Genomic DNA, 17,765 nt, shown 5'->3' on the forward strand with positions numbered 1-17,765 from the left:
TACCAAATACTAATTGAGTGTATGTAAACTTCTGACCCACTGGGAATGTGATGAAATAAATAAAAGCTCAAATAAATCACTCTCTACTATTATTCTGACATTTCATGTTCTTAAAATAAAGTGGTGATCCTAACTGACCTAAGACAGGGAATTTTTACTAGGATTAAATGTCAGGAATTGTGAAAATCTGCGTTTAAATGTATTTGGCTAAGGTGTATATAAACTTACGACTTCAACTATATATATATATATATATATATATATATATATATATATATATATATATATATATATAAATAATGACTCCGTTGGTTGTGGGTGTAAGTTTGGAACCAACAAACTGAATGCCACTAGCCTCAAATATGTCCACAAAATGCAAATCAGCTCACTATTACCTAATTGGTTGATGGAGTAATTATGCAAGACATTTGCAGGTCAGATTTGCCAACCAACCGTTCTGCACAAAAATGTAGCCACCTTTTTGTTTTTCTGAAAAGTTAAATTAGCCAGAGCCTTCATTTTGCCTGACTTGATGTTGTGAACTGATGTGAGAAATGGAGCATTTCATATGAATGTGCTGACATTTCCACCTCTGTTAAATCAGATATAGGCATGACACTAATATATGTTTTATTGTGCATCTCTCCCAGATTTCAGTTCAAACTGTGTTGTTGTCATCTCTGTTTTTGTTTCCCTCTCCTGTGTCATACTGTATTGAACGGCCATTTACTGTTGTATTTATTCATGGTTCTGTTTTGGCGTTTGAGGAGGTTTACTGTAAATACGTTGGGTGTGAATGCCCAGCTTGTGTTTTGCTCTATTTATACTGTGTGAGACATGTCAGGTTAGCTGCACTTCGGCATGTTTACTATATTCACCCATAATACATTTTGATTTCAACCTCGAATGTGCATCATTTAAACTGTTGAAAAGTACTGTATGGTGGATATGAGTTACATGAAGAGAGGCGTATAAAACAGTACAGATTTATGGTGTTTTATTTTTAGGGTCTGAAGGACTGTAATTTAAATGGTGAGGATGATGGTAAAAGTATAATAATAATATGCCATTTAGCAGACGCTTTTATCCAAAGCGACTTAGTCATGCGTGCATAGGGAAGTTGTGTTTTCATGCATTTTTTTCATTTCAAATAATCAGGTCAGCAGTGAAACCAAAGTGGGTAAGATGAGAAGGCCATAAAAGTATTGTAAATACTGACTTTTGTTTTTGTACTTTGTTGAGAATAAAGTGTACATTTTAATGATTGTTATTTTTCAAGGTATTTCAGCACCAATTTAAACAAAAACATTTCCATGTTTTGTTGTTTGAGATTCTTGCTGTAATTAAATGCGCTATACAAATTAAATGTTGTATTATTATTATGTCCAGTCACTGTTTGAACAAATAGCATTTGACAAGCAGATCACTTAGGAATATTTGAGAATTCCGGGTGTCTTTCTGGTCTATACAGTGAGGGGAAAAAAGTATTTGATCCCCTGCTGATTTTGTATGTTTGCCCACTGACAAAGACATGATCGGTCTATAATTTTGATGGTAGGTTTATTTGAACAGAGAGAGACAGAATAACAACAAAAAAATCCAGAAAAACGCATGTCAAAAATGTTATAAATTTATTTGCATTTTAATGAGGGAAATAAGTATTTGACCCCCTCTCAATCAGAAAGATTTCTGGCTCCCAGGTGTCTTTTATACAGGTAACGAGCTGAGATTAGGAGCACACTCTTAAAGGGAGCCAGAACAACATTATGCTTTGGGGATGTTTTTTGCTAAGGGGACAGGACAACTTCACCGCATCAAAGGGACGATGGACGGGGCCATGTACCGTCAAATCTTGGGTGAGAACCTCCTTCCCCCATTCTTGAGCCACTCCTTTGTTGCCTTGGCCGTGTGTTTTGGGTCATTGTCATGCTGGAATACCCATCCACGACCCATTTTCAATGCCCTGGCTAAGGGAAGGAGGTTCTCACCCAAGATTTGACGGTACATGGCCCCGTCCATCGTCCCTTTGATGCGGCGAAGTTGTCCTGTCCCCTTAGCAGAAAAACATCCCCAAAGCATAATGTTTCCACCTCCATGTTTGACGGTGGGGATGGTGTTCTTGGGGTCATAGGCAGCATTCCTCCTCCTCCAAACACGGCGAGTTGAGTTGATGCCAAAGAGCTCCATTTTGGTCTCATCTGACCACAACACTTTCACCCAGTTCTCCTCTGAATCATTCAGATGTTCATTGGCAAACTTCAGACGGGCCTGTATATGTGCTTTCTTGAGCAGGGGGACCTTGCGGGCGCTGCAGGATTTCAGTCCTTCACGGCGTAGTGTGTTACCAATTGTTTTCTTGGTGACTATGGTCCCAGCTGCCTTGAGATCATTGACAAGATCCTCCCGTGTAGTGCTGGGCTGATTCCTCACCGTTCTCATGATCATTGCAACTCCATGAGGTGAGATCTTGCATGGAGCCCCAGGCCGAGGGAGATTGACAGTTATTTAGTGTTTCTTCCATTTGCGAATAATCACACCAACTGTTGTCACCTTCTCACCAAGCTGCTTAAGGATGGTCTTGTAACCCATTCCAGCCTTGTGTAGGTCTACAATCTTGTCCCTGACATCCTTGGAGAGCTCTTTGGTCTTGGCCATGGTGGAGAGTTTGGAATCTGATTGCTTCTGTGGACAGGTGTCTTTTATACAGGTAACAAGCTGAGATTAGGACCACTCCCTTTCAGAGTGTGCTCCTAATCTCAGCTCGTTACCTGTATAAAAGACACCTGGGAGCCAGAAATCTTTCTGATTGAGAGGAGGTCAAATACTTATTTCCCTCATTAAAATGCAAATCAATTTATAACATTTTTGACATGCGTTTTTCTGGATTTTTTTGTTGTTATTCTGTCTCTCTCTCTGTTCAAATAAACCTACCATTAAAATTATAGACTGATCATTTCTTTGTCAGTGGGCAAACGTACAAAATCAGCAGGGGCAAATACTTTTTTCCCTCACTGTAGATATCTTTGCACCCTTCCATATTGTGGAACTAACACGTTTACAGAATTTAAAAAATGGTGTCTATGATCTATATACATTTTTTCATTTGGAATGTATCTACAAATATAGTTAGATTAAATTCATGACTAACGGAATTTGTGAAACATCACCACACTCTTGACTTTGCACTACTGACATTTATAAACCTACACTGGTTACAAGTGTTTTGTGGAAAAATCCTCCACCCTATAAATTTGTTTGCATACATCATGAAAGACCACAGACAACCCATGTTTATTACTGGCTTTTATAAAAACAAAAGAAATATAAACATGAACAAATCACTGGTTACTTTAATTACTGAACAATGAAAATAATATATCAAGTGAAGGCTTTCATAATGTATAAGTTAATTGCACACATCACAATGCTGAACACGTTCCACAACGCATTTTCGTCAAACAAAATTCATGGCAGGAGAGAGAGAAACAGAACAAGAAAACCTCACCTTCCAACCTAATGAAGGCCACTTCACTTCCCCCCTCCCTTTTTACGGGCCAGATTGATTAAAACAAAATCAGTTTGAGACTTTCAAGTTTAAAGATGAAAAATAATCAGACCAGTGCAAAATGAAGCTTCAAATTAAAATAGGTGAGGAGAAATAATGCAGTTATTGTATTGAAACTGACAAAGCCAGGGTTGGTAATAGACACAGGGGAGCACTAGGCCTCCTTTTTTATTAACAGCTTGTTGGGCTTTGTGTGGCATTCCTCTTGATATCGACTTGAAGCACTTTAAAATTCCTGATTGTGGCTAATGACGCAAGGGTCATATCAGGAGCAGCGTAGTTGCTCAGAGCTTTTCTCTGAACGACACCCATGTCAAAGCAATGCACTCTGGAAATCGAACGCACAGTTTGTCTCAGGTTGTGTGGGAATGCGTCTACATATTTCAGCATACAATAACTAGGCAACAACAGGATTTCAAAATGATTGTGTACTGTGTAATAGTGGTTGTCCTCTCCATTTGCGATCCACAAGAGTAGTCCTCCCAGGATTTAAATGCTTGACAAGAACCCCACTACTAACACAATGTATATTAATTAGTAGAACCAGTCAACACAAAGGTATTGGCTCTGTGGTGTTATTAGTACCTATCCTCCTCATTTTTGCACATCAGAAAATTAATATGTTTTTCTATAATGATCTGAGAGCAAAAGTGTACTAATAATGGTTTGGGCCTTGAGATGAATGTCTCGAATGCATGTGCCTCCTCAAGTTAACAAATACATTCAGTGGGGTTGTTGTCTTTCACTGAAGAAATCAAAACACACAAGTATGCACATGCACACACATACACACACAAACAAGGCTGCATCTGGTTTCATCTGTGGTTCTGAGACAAGAGGAACCGTTAAGGGCCATTTTACTGTCCCACCCCATTCCTTATTGTACATTCACCAGGTTGCTGCTGGAGGAAGGAAGTGGAGAAAGCATTAGTGGACCTCCAGAGTGGCCTAATGGTGCCTCTAAGAGCCTCTGCAATCAACCTGGGAGCCACTGGGAGTCAATAACACCACTCAAAAGCCTCTGTCTCTCCCAGTCTCTTCATACAACAACAACAACAACAGCAACAGTTCATTAAGACAGAATTCAGCTAGGGAACCAGCAGCACCATCTTAACTGGACTGCACACTAGTATACCTCTGAGAGATAGAGAATGATGGGATTGAGAGAGTCTGGTGGACGGGTCTTTAGGTGTGTTTGAGACAGATGGGATAAGGACCATAGGCAACAATGTCATTAAACATAGAAGAACTTGAGCCAAGGCCAGTTTGTTACAAACCCCCCACCCCTTATTGGCTGATTATGAAAGGCTGGGGGGCAGGGGGAAGGGGGATCAGCAGTAGTGGCAGGAGCAGAAGGGTAACGCAGGAGCCAGAAGCCAGCACTGGCAAAGCTTGCCTGAATGGCCGTTGACTGTAAACAACAAGCTTCTTTCTTTCACAGGATTAACAACCTGGTGACAGACGCTGTTCTCTGTCTCTGATTCGATTTAGCTTCGAACAAATAGTTGTGGATGGACTCACGATCTGTGGTAAAATGCAGTCCACGGATCAGCGTTTTCCAAGCTTACCATATTTTTTTGGTCAGAACGAACTAGCAAGGGAAAACTAGATAAAATAAGCCCTTTTCCTTCTACCCCAGCGCACACAGAGATACAAGATGTCTACTATTTGGGTCCCCTGCTCACAGCTATAGGTTGAGTCTAGGGGCCACTAAGGCAAACTCTCTGAGAATGTTCCGTGCCACGTCCACTTTGTTCTGAGCGATCATGAGTGCCCTCTTCACATCCTCGAAAGAATAGCCCTCTCCCATTAGTTTGGCGATTTTGGCGTCCGTACTCTCACTGGCCGAGTCCAGCCCATGATTCTTCCTCTGATGGATGTCTGGAGGGGTCTTCCGAGGGAGCGGCTTAGGCGGCCTGGCAGGTGCCTGCAAATAATCTATGGCCACTGCAAAAAAAAAATGAATGGATAAGTCAATGGATGATGGGTAGGTAAAAAGCTTATTTCAAGTGGCTTTTACCATAAGTAGCTTTAAGAGCTATTAGAAAAAGTTGAATGAATTATCAATAATGGATTCATGCATTTGTATTTGTATGTATTATTTATTATGCCAAGGCAGCAGCTACTCTTCCTGGGGTCCAGCAAAAATGAAGGCAGTAATATACACTATAATACAATTTTTAAACATTAAAATACATTTTACAACAGATGTTACAATAATTTAAGTGTGTGCCCTCCGGCCACTACAACACACAATTCAGGTGTACATGTGTGTAGTGTGTGTATGTTATGTGTGTTTGAACCTGTGTGTGTGACTTCACAGTCCTTGCTGTTCCATAAGGTGTATTTTTAGGTTTTTAAAATCTCTTTGTGGCACCTGACCACACGAGCAACAAAACTAGGGCCTGTAAGACCTGCCTTGTTGATATTTTTGTTAAGGCAGAGCAGCACTTAATAATTCACAGACTTCTCCCCATCTTAGCTACTGTTGCATCAATATGTTTTGACCATAACAGTTTACAATCCAGGGTTACTCCAAGCAGTTTAGTCTCCTGAACTTGCTCAATTTCCACATTATTATAGCTGACGTGTATAGTGTTGAGTCATCCGCATACATAGACACACAGGCTTTACTCAGAGCCAGTTGCAGGTAATTAGTAAAGATTGAAAAAAAATAAGGGGCCTAAACAGCTGCCCTGGGGAATGCCTGATTCTACCTGGATTATGTTGGAGAGGCTACCATTAAAGAACACCCTCTGTGTTCTGTTAGACAGATAACTCTAAATCCACAATATAGCTGGTAGTGTAAAGCCATGACATCAAATCAAATTGTATTTGTCACATGCACGAATATAATACAACAGTGAACATGCTTACTTACAAGCCCTTAACCAACAATGCAGTTTTAAGAAAAATAAGTGTTAAGTTAACAATAAATAAGTAAAAAATTAAAGCAGTAAAATAACAGTAAAGTAACAGCAGCATACTATGATCAATAATGTAAAAAGCTGCACTGAAGTCTAACAAAACAGCTCCCATAATCTTTTTATCATCAATTTCTCTCAGCCAATCATCAGTCATTTGTGTAAGTGCCATGCATGCTGAATGCCCTTCCCTATAAGCGTGCTGAAAGTCTGTTGTTAATTTATTTAATGTACATTTTATTGTATCTGGTCAAAGACCATTTTTTCTAAAAGTTTACTAAGATTTGGTAACATGCTGATTGGTCATCTATTTGAGCCTATAAAGGGTGCTTATATTGAAGAGACAGCAAATAGGATCGTCCGCTATCATCCTCAGTAATTTTCCATCCAAGTTGTCAGACCCCAGTGGCTTGTCATTGTTGACAGACAACAATAATTATTTCACCTCTTCCACACTCACCTTACAGTATTCAAAATTACAGTTCTTTCATTATCTGGTCAGTTATACTTGGAATTGTAGGTTCGGCATTTGTTGCTGGCATATCATGCCTAAGTTAGCTAATCTTGCCAATGAAAAAATAATTAAAGTAGTTGGCAATATCAGTGGGTTTTGTGATGAATGAGCTATCTGATTCAATGAATTATGGAGCTGAGTTTGCCTTTTTGCCCATAATTTCATTTAAGGTGCTCCAAAGATTTTTACTATCATTCTTTATATCATTTACCTTTGTTTCAAGGTATAGTTTCTTCTTATTTTTCTTCTGTTTAGTCACTTGATTAAAAAATGTGCAGTAGGTTATGCAGCCAGACGTACAGTGGCTTGCGAAAGTATTCAACCCCTTGGCATTTTTCCTATTTTGTTGCCTTACAACCTGGAATTAAAATGCATTTTTGGGGGTTTGTATCATTTGATTTACACAACATGCCTACCACTTTGAAGATGCAAAATATTTTTTCTTGTGAAACAAACAACAAATAACACAAAAAAACTTGAGCGTGCATAACTATTCACCCCCCAAAGTCAATACTTTGTAGAGCCACCTTTTGCAGCAATTACAGCTGCAAGTCTCTTGGAGTATCTATAAGTCTCTATAAGCTTGGAACATCTAGCCACTGGGATTTTTGCCCATTCTTCAAGGCAAAACTGCTCCAGCTCCTTCAAGTTGGATGGGTTCAGCTGGTGTACAGCAATCTTTAAGTCATACCACAGATTCTCAATTGGATTGAGGTCTGGGCTTTGACTAGGCCATTCCAAGACATTTAAATGTTTCCCCTTAAACCACTCGAGTGTTGCTTTAGCTGTATGCTTAGGGTCATTGTCCTGCTGGAAGGTGAACCTCCGTCCCAGTCTCAAATCTCTGGAAGACAAAACAGGTTTCCCTCAAGAATTTCCCTGTATTTAGTGCCATCCATCATTCCTTCAATTCTGACCAGTTTCCCAGTCCCTGCCGATGTAAAACATCCCCACAGCATGATGCTGCCACCACCATAATTCACTGTGAGGATGGTGTTCTCGGGGTGATGAGAGATGTTGGGTTTGCGCCAGACATAGCGCCAGACATAGCGTTTTCCTTGATGGCCAAAAAGCTCAATTTTAGTCTCATCTGACCAGAGTACCTTCTTCCATATGTTTGGGGAGTCTCCCACATGCTGCCTTTTGGCGAACACCAAACGTGTTTGCTTATTCATTTTTTTTAAGCAATGGCTTTTTTCTGGCCACTCTTCCGTAAAGCCCAGCTCTGTGGAGTGTACGGCTTAAAGTGGTCCTATGGACAGATACTCCAATCATTGCTGTGGAGCTTTGCAGCTCCTTCAGGGTTATCTTTGGTCTCTTTGTTGCCTCTCTGATTAATGCCCTCCTTACCTGGTCTGTGAGTTTTGGTGGGCGGCCCTCTCTTGGCAGGTTTGTTGTGGTGCCATATTCTTTCCATTTTTTAATAATGGATTTAATGGTGCTCTGTGGGATGTTAAAGGTTTCTGATCTTTTTTTATAACCCAACTCTGATCTGTACTTCTCCACAACTTTGTCCCTGAGCTGTTTGGAGAGCTCCTTGGTCTTCATGGTGCCGCTTGCTTGGTGGTGCCCCTTGCTTAGTGGTGTTGCAGACTCTGGGGCCTTTCAGAACAGGTGTATACAGTTGAAGTAGGAAGTTTACAAAAACCTTAGCCAAATACTTTAAACTCAGTTTTTCACAATTCCTGATATTTAATCCTAGTAAAGATTCGCTGTCTTAGGTCAGTTAGGATCACCACTTTATTTTAAGAATGTGAAATGTCAGAATAATAGTAGAGAGAATTATTTATTTCAGCTTTTATTTATTTCATCACATTCCCAGTGGGTCAGAAGTTTACATGCACTCAATTAGTATTTGGTAGCATTGCCTTTAAATTGTTTAACTTGGGTCAAACGTTTCGGGTAGCCTTCTACAAACTTCCAACAATAAGTTGGGTGAATTTTGGCCCATTCCTCCTGACAGAGCTGGTGTAACTGAGTCAGGTTTGTAGGCCTCCTCGCTCGCACACACTTTTTCAGTTCTGCCCACACATTTTCTATAGGATTGAGGTCAGGGCTTTGTGATGGCCACTCCAATACCTTCACTTTGTTGTCCTTAAGCCATTTTGCCACAATTCTGGAAGTATGCTTGGGGTCATTGTCCATTTGGAAGACCCATTTGCGACCAAGCTTTAACTTCCGGCCTTTCAGGTTATGTCGATATAGGACTCGTTTTACTGTGGATATATATACTTTTGTACCTATTTCCTCCAGCATCTTCACAAGGTCCTTTGCTGTTTTTCTGGGATTGATTTGCACTTTTCGCACCAAAGTACGTTCATCTCTAGGAGACAGAACGCGTCTCCTTCCTGAGCAGTATGACGGCTGCGTGGTCCCATGGTGTTTATACTTGCGTACTATTGTTTGTACAGATGAATGTGGTACCTTCAGGCGTTTGGAAATTGCTCCCAAGGATGAACCAGACTTGTGGAGGTCAACAATTCTTTTTCTGAGGTCTTGGCCGATTTCTTTTGATTTTCCCATGATGTCAAGCAAAGAGGCACTGAGTTTGAAGATAGGCCTTGAAATACATCCACAGGTACACCTCCAATTGACTCAAATTATGTCAATTAGCCTATGAGAAGCTTCTAAAGCCATGACATCATTTTCTGGAATTTTCCAAGCTGTTTAAAGGCACAGTCAACTTAGTGTATGTAAACTTCTGACCCACTGGAATTGTGATACAGTGAATTATAAGTGAAATAATCTGTCTGTAAACAATTGTTGGAAAAATTACTTGTGTCATGCACAAAGTAGATGTCCTAACCGACTTGCCAAAACTATAGTTTGTTAACAAGACATTTGTGGAGTGGTTGAAAAACTAGTTTTAATGACTCCAACCTAAGTGTATGTAAACTTCCCGAGTTCAACTGTATATACTGAGATCATATGACAGATTTGGACTTTATTTAACTAATTATGTGACTTCTGAAGGTAATTGGTTGCACCATATCTTATTTAGGGGCTTCATAACAAAGGGGGTCAATACAAGTTATTTTTTTCATTTCACTTCACCAATTTTGACTATTTTGTGTATGTCCATTACATGAAATCCGAATAAAAATCCATATACAGTGGGGAGAACAAGTATTTGATACACTGCTGATTTTGCAGGTTTTCCTACTTACAAAGCATGTAGAGGTCTGTAATTTATATCATAGGTACACTTTAACTGTGAGAGACGGAATCTAAAACAAAAATCCAGAAAATCACATTGTATGATTTTTAAGTAATTAATTTGCATTTTATTGCATGACATAAGTATTTGATCACCTACCAACCAGTAAGAATTCCGGCTCTCACAGACCTGTTAGTTTTTCTTTAAGAAGCCCTCCTGTTCTCCACTCATTACCTGTATTAACTGCACCTGTTTGAACTAGTTACCTGTATAAAAGACACCTGTCCACACACTCAATCAAACAGACTCCAACCTCTCCACAATGGCAAAGACCAGAGAGCTGTGTAAGGACATCAGGGATAAAATTGTAGACCTGCACAAGGCTGGGATGGGCTACAGGACAATAGGCAAGCAGCTTGGTGAGAAGGCAACAACTGTTGGCGCAATTATTAGAAAATGGAAGAAGTTCAAGATGACGGTCAATCACCCTCGATCTGGGGCTCCATGCAAGATCTCACCTCGTGGGGCATCAATGATCATGAGGAAGGTGGGGGATCAGCCCAGAACTACACGGCAGGACCTGGTCAATGACCTGAAGAGAGCTGGTCATAGTCTCAAAGAAAACCATTAGTAACACACTACGCCGTCATGGATTAAAATCCTGCAGCGCACGCAAGGTCCCCCTGCTCAAGCCAGCGCATGTCCAGGCCCGTTTGAAGTTTACCAATGACCATCTGGATGATCCAGAGGAGGAATGGGAGAAGGTCATGTGGTCTGATGAGACAAAAATCTATATTTTTGGTCTAAACTCCACTCGCCGTGTTTGGAGGAAGAAGAAGGATGAGTACAACCCCAAGAACACCATCCCAACCGTGAAGCATGGAGGTGGAAACATCATTCTTTGGGGATGCTTTTCTGCAAAGGGGACAGGACGACTGCACCATATTGAGGGGAGGATGGATGGGGCCATGTATCGCGAGATCTTGGCCAACAACCTCCTTCCCTCAGTAAGAGCATTGAAGATGGGTCGTGGCTGGGTCTTCCAGCATGACAACGACCCGAAACACACAGCCAGGGCAACAAAGGAGTAGCTCCGTAAGAAGCATCTCAAGGTCCTGGAGTGGCCTAGCCAGTCTCCAGACCTGAACCCAATAGAACATCTTTGGAGGGAGCTGAAAGTCCGTATTGCCCAGCGACAGCCCCGAAACCTGAAGGACCTTGAGAAGGTCTGTATGGAGGAGTGGGCCAAAATCCCTGCTGCAGTGTGTGCAAACCTGGTCAAGACCTACAGGAAACGTATGATCTCTGTAATTGCAAACAAAGGTTTCTGTACCAAATATTAAGTTCTGCTTTTCTGATGTATCAAATACTTATGTCATGCAATAAAATGCAAATTAATTACTTAAAAATCATTCAATGTGATTTTCTGAATTTTTGTTTTAGATTCCGTCTCTCACAGTTGAATTGTACCTATGATAAAAATTACAGACCTCTGCATGCTTTGTAAGTAGGAAAACCTGCAAAATCGGCAGTGTATCAAATACTTGTTCTCCCCACTGTAAATTACAGGTTGTAATGCAACAAAATAGGAATATCGCCAAGGGGGATGAATACTTTTGCAAGGCACTGTATTTGCCATTCCTTTTGCCTCATCCCTCTCAACCATAAACATTTTCAATTCCTCATCTATCCACAGAGATTTAACCGTTTTTTTGCATGCATTATTGTTGATTGTCTTTTAAATCATTCAAAAAGCAAAACTATTAAATCATTTAAAATCCTACAGCATGAAATGGCCCAAGGAGGTTGGGGTTGTTGTACCTTGGGTGGGGGGTAACTGGTCGTACTCCTGGGACTGCGATGTCCTGAACAGGCCATCCATGTTGTCCCCCATTTGTCTCCTCACAGGGGGCAGAGGGGCCACAGCGCTCAGCATATCAAACACAGTATCTGAAACCAAACCATTTACAACTGTGAGAGGAAAAGATTGGCTACACTTCAAACAATAACTGCATGTTTATCATCTATCCACGTAGAATTGTGGCCTTTTACTTTTTTTTTATTACAGTGGATGAGAGTGATAGATGCACAGACCTGGCAGATGTGCAGACAACGTGACACAGCGAGAGGAGCTGTGACCCACTGGTCTGGACATGCTGTCGCTATAATTCCATATTCCGTTCTCCTCCAAAGCGAATGCATTGATTGGTCTCAAATGTTTGTTTTTTCTGCAGGGTTGAGAACCCTTGTTGTTTGGATTTGAAAATCTAACAGTTGTAATGAATGGGGTGGCTGTGTGTGGGTGTTTGAGTGAGAAAGACAGAGGAGAACCAACCAGTAAAATCACAGCCCCATTCATTATCGAGGCTTCGTGCCGACAACATCAAAACTAACTCCCCAGACTCTGAAGTCAGGAGAACTTTGAGTTTAGTATCAGCCAGACTAAGTGATATGCATTTAATAGGATCAAGCTTTTTTAAAGGACAGTTGAATAGGGATAGGGAGACGGTAGATTTGTGGCCATTTGATGGATCTAACCCCTGCCACTGGGGGTATATGTGGTTCAGAGTCGGCAGTGTTATCACTAGACCAGATTCTGGCACTCAAACTGATTTTCTATTGGTATTCTCGAGTTTGGAGGGAAGAAACAGCTAACCTGGGGTTAACAGGATGTGGTCATGTCTGGAGGCAGGCCGGGGAGCTCGTGAGCAGGAGGGTGACGAGGAGAGGCCTGTGAAGCTGTGTCTGACGGGCGCAGGGGGGTGGGGCTGTGAGGGAGGCCGGTTGTTGAACAGCTCCTCTGGTGCTGAGACACAATAGAGAGAGGACAAGCAGATAATGACTGAGCACAATTGAGCTCTAGGACCAAATCTACCAGGGGGTAATTTATAAGCAATCCCCACTAAGGGGAGACAAACACCATTCCTAATCTAACAACCTCATACAGTTGAAGTCGGAAGTTTACATACACTTACAGTGAAGGAAAAAATAATTTGATCCCTTGCTGATTTTGTACGTTTGCCCACTGACAAAGAAATTATCAGTCTATAATTTTAATGGTAGGTTTATTTGAACAGTGAGAGACAGAATAACAACAACAAAAATCCAGAAAAACGCATGTGAAATCTTTTTTATAAATTGATTTGCATTTTAATGAGGGAAATAAGTATTTGACCCCTCTGCAAAACATGACTTAGTACTTGGTGGCAAAACCCTTGTTGGCAATCACAGAGGTCAGACGTTTCTTGTAGTTGGCCACCAGGTTTGCACACATCTCAGGAGGGATTTTGTCCCACTCCTCTTTGCAGATCTTCTCCAAGTCATTAAGGTTTCGAGGCTGACGTTTGCCAACTCGAACCTTCAGCTCCCTCCACAGATTTTCTATGGGATTAAGGTCTGGAGACTGGCTAGGCCACTCCAGGACCTTAATGTGCTTCTTCTTGAGCCACTCCTTTGTTGCCTTGGCCGTGTGTTTTGGGTCATTGTCATGCTGGAATACTCATCCACAACCCATTTTCAATGCCCTGGCTGAGGGAAGGAGGTTCTCACCCAAGATTTGACGGTACATGGCCCCGTCCATCGTCCCTTTGATGCGGTGAAGTTGTCCTGTCCCCTTAGCAGAAAAACACCCCCAAAGCATAATGTTTCCACCTCCATGTTTGACGGTGGGGATGGTGTTCTTGGGGTCATAGGCAGCATTCCTCCTCCTTAAAACACGGTGAGTTGCTGCCTTGAGATCATTGACAAGATCCTCCCGTGTAGTTCTGGGCTGATTCTTCATCGTTCTCATGATCATTGTAACTCCACGAGGTGAGATCTTGCATGGAGCCCCAGGCCGAGGGAGATTGACAGTTATTTTGTGTTTCTTCCATTTGTGAATAATCGCATCAACTGTTGTCACCTCCTCACCAAGCTGCTTGGCGATGGTCTTGTAGCCCATTCCAGCCTTGTGTAGGTCTACAATCTTGTCGCTGACATCCTTGGAGAGCTCTTTGGTCTTGGCTATGGTGGAGTGTTTGGTATCTGATTGATTGATTGCTTCTGTGGACAGGTGTCTTTTATACAGGTAACAAACTGAGAGAGTGTGCTCCCTTTAAGAGTGTGCTCCTTATCTCAGCTCGTTACCTGTATAAAAGACACCTGGGAGCCAGAAATCTTTCTGATTGAGAGGGGGTCAAATACTAATTTCCCTCATTAAAATGCAAATCAATTTATAACATTTTTTACATACATTGTCAAAGATTCCATTCACCCAAGTCATAGACTGTTCTCTCTGCTACCGCACGGCAAGTGGTACCGGAGCGCCAAGTCTAGCACCAAAAGGCTCCTTAACAGCTTCTACCTCCAAGCCATAAGACTGCTGAACCATTAATGTGTTTACACTGCTGCTACTTGCTGTTTATTATCTATGCATAGTCACTTTGCCCCTACTTACATGTACAAATGACCTCGACTAACCTGTACCCCCACACATTGACTCGGTACCGGTACCCCCAGTATATAGTGGGTTCGATCCCCGGGACCACCCATACACAAAAAATGTATGCACACATGACTGTAAGTCGCTTTGGATACAGTGGGGAAAAAAAGTATTTAGTCAGCCACCAATTGTGCAAGTTCTCCCACTTAAAAAGATGAGAGAGGCCTGTAATTTTCATCATAGGTACACGTCAACTATGACAGACAAAATGAGAAAAGAAAATCCAGAAAATCACATTGTAGGATTTTTTATGAATTTATTTGCAAATTATGGTGGAAAATAAGTATTTGGTCAATAACAAAAGTTTCTCAATACTTTGTTATATACTCTTTGTTGGCAATGACACAGGTCAAACGTTTTCTGTAAGTCTTCACAAGGTTTTCACACACTGTTGCTGGTATTTTGGCCCATTCCTCCATGCAGATCTCCTCTAGAGCAGTGATGTTTTGGGGCTGTCGCTGGGCAACACGGACTTTCAACTCCCTCCAAAGATTTTCTATGGGGTTGAGATCTGGAGACTGGCTAGGCCACTCCAGGACCTTGAAATGCTTCTTACGAAGCCACTCCTTCGTTGCCCGGGCGGTGTGTTTGGGATCATTGTCATGCTGAAAGACCCAGCCACGTTTCATCTTCAATGCCCTTGCTGATGGAAGGAGGTTTTCACTCAAAATCTCACGATACATGGCCCCATTCATTCTTTCCTTTAAACGGATCAGTCGTCCTGGTCCCTTTGCAGAAAAACAGCCCCAAAGCATGATGTTTCCACCCCCATGCTTCACAGTAGGTATGGTGTTCTTTGGATGCAACTCAGCATTCTTTGTCCTCCAAACACGACGAGTTGAGTTTTTACCAAAAAGTTCTATTTTGGTTTCATCTGACCATATGACATTCTCCCAATCCTCTTCTGGATCATCCAAATGCACTCTAGCAAACTTCAGACGGGCCTGGACATGTACTGGCTTAAGCAGTGGGACACGTCTGACACTGCAGGATTTGAGTCCCTGGCGGCGTAGTGTGTTACTGATGGTAGGCTTTGTTACTTTGGTCCCAGCTCTCTGCAGGTCATTCACTAGGTTCCCCCGTGTGGTTCTGGGATTTTTGCTCACCGTTCTTGTGATCATTTTGACCCCACGGGGTGAGATCTTGCGTGGAGCCCCAGATCGACGGAGATTATCAGTGGTCTTGTATGTCTTCCATTTCCTAATAATTACTCCCACTGTTGATTTCTTCAAACCAAGCTGCTTACCTATTGCAGATTCAGTCTTCCCAGCCTGGTGCAGGTCTACAATTTTGTTTCTGGTGTCCTTTGACAGCTCTTTTGTCTTGGCCATAGTGGAGTTTGGAGTGTGACTGTTTGAGGTTGTGGACAGGTGTCTTTTTTATACTGATAACAAGTTCAAACAGGTGCCATTAATACAGGTAACGAGTGGAGGACAGAGGAGCCTCTTAAAGAAGAAGTTACAGGTCTGTGAGAGCCAGAAATCTTGCTTGTTTGTAGGTGACCAAATACTTATTTTCCACCATAATTTGCAAATAAATTCATTAAAAATCCTACAATGTGATTTTCTGGAATTCTTTTTCTCAATTTGTCTGTCATAGTTGACGTGTACCTATGATGAAAATTACAGGCCTCTCTCATCTTTTTAAGTGGGAGAACTTGCACAATTGGTGGCTGACTAAATACTTTTTTCCCCCACTGTATATATATAATTTTTTGTGGTTTCTTGCATCAAACAACACAACATTTTCAGTCGCCTCCTTGTCTGAAGGACAAGTGGATAAACAGGTTAATGTCAAGCCCTGCATGTTTTTTTCAAAAGTCTCATGGAATGTAGGCCTACATTGAACACCACACATTGGCTGCTCCTGTAGGCTGAGTGATAGAACAGCTGTTTCCATGTTAAAATGTTATGGGATGCATTTTCTCTATTGTTTTTGATGGTAGGCCACTCTGGTAGGCCTACATTATGATCAAATAGCCACAGTAGCCTACTTGGCCACTGTTAAAACTGTAACTTAAAGTGGGTACAGCCTCAGTGTTTATAGTAAACGCGCGCTGGAAGTTGCACAGAATTTTCACAACGTTCAAGTTTGTGCTCAGCAGACCTGAAATGTGCTCAGTGCTGAAAAACATTTGAGGGAATATTGATTGTGATATACATTTTACTTACATTCATATATACATTTTAAATACCTTCCATGATATATATAATATTTCACATGTATCCTAAAATGTGTATCTAAAAATATATTTTAAATGTATTTTTTTCCCGTATGGGCTTCTATGTGTGTTTTTAAAGTTGTCTGAAAAACGTACCAAAAACCAAAGCTTACACAGCCCTGAGACAGACAGACAGACAGGCAGGGGTTAAAGGGTGGGGAGTGGTGGGGTGAGGGGCTACCTTGAGGGGGAAGTAGAATGTCGTAGTCTGAGGGCGTCCTGTTGTGGAAGGGACAGAGGGCGGCACGAGCTGCCCCAGAGAGCAACGCCTCCGATTCAAAATTCCCACCTGAGAATCACAAGGACAGGTTAACATGATCGGGAATGGCAGGCTAGGCACCCACTTCCCTATCCTCATAGAAACTCTATTTTAGGCCGGTACCTCCTCTTTCTATGTTTAAGATATTACTCTGTGGTCGTATTGGCCAAAGGACGGACACAAGAACACATTTGGGATGATAAGATAATGAAGATGACAATGAGCCCTAAGCATTAACAACACCATCAGCTTTGTTTTCCTTTACACAGAACACTTCCAGTAATATGCAGAGCCAACTACTGGTAGATCAGGTGTAGAACTTGACTCTGTCTACAGGTACTGTATCATGTATCATGATTTATTTTTTTGGCAGGGGGGTGGTAGATCAGCTTTAATATTGCAGATAGATTGTGGCTTCCGTCAATGTAATTGTCTGCATAATTTCCAATCATGTATTATGTATTGCTAAATGGGTCTTCAGCCTTACCATGCTCATAGGGCTTGTGCTTCTTTTCCCCTGCTGAGGACTCCGAGGAGCCATTCTCTAGATTTCTGGGGGGGGGGGAAAGGAAAGAAATAGAGGGATATTAAATTTTTTCCCCATTAACATTTGTCCATACATTGATTTTGGGGTTTTTACCAACT

At 41.6% G+C, this 17,765-nt stretch overlaps 1 protein-coding gene across 1 annotated transcript in view; it reads right to left on the minus strand.

Moving 5' to 3' along the window:
• Nucleotides 1-3,289: 3,289 nt before the first annotated feature.
• cblb (Cbl proto-oncogene B, E3 ubiquitin protein ligase) overlaps nucleotides 3,290-17,765 on the minus strand; it is a 201,857-nt gene continuing 187,381 nt past the window's right edge. The window contains exons 15-19 of the mRNA XM_084178229.1: nucleotides 17,608-17,672; nucleotides 17,043-17,150; nucleotides 12,817-12,966; nucleotides 11,982-12,110; nucleotides 3,290-5,512 (exon numbers count right to left, since the gene is read on the minus strand). Of these exons, the coding sequence (XP_084034355.1) occupies nucleotides 5,253-5,512; nucleotides 11,982-12,110; nucleotides 12,817-12,966; nucleotides 17,043-17,150; nucleotides 17,608-17,672 (712 nt within the window). The 3' untranslated portion in view covers nucleotides 3,290-5,252. The remainder of the gene's footprint in view (nucleotides 5,513-11,981; nucleotides 12,111-12,816; nucleotides 12,967-17,042; nucleotides 17,151-17,607; nucleotides 17,673-17,765) is intronic.

The sequence above is a fragment of the Coregonus lavaretus genome (assembly GCF_964263955.1).
Source record: "Coregonus lavaretus genome assembly, chromosome: 15".
In the NCBI taxonomy this organism is placed as follows: Eukaryota; Metazoa; Chordata; class Actinopteri; order Salmoniformes; family Salmonidae; genus Coregonus; species Coregonus lavaretus.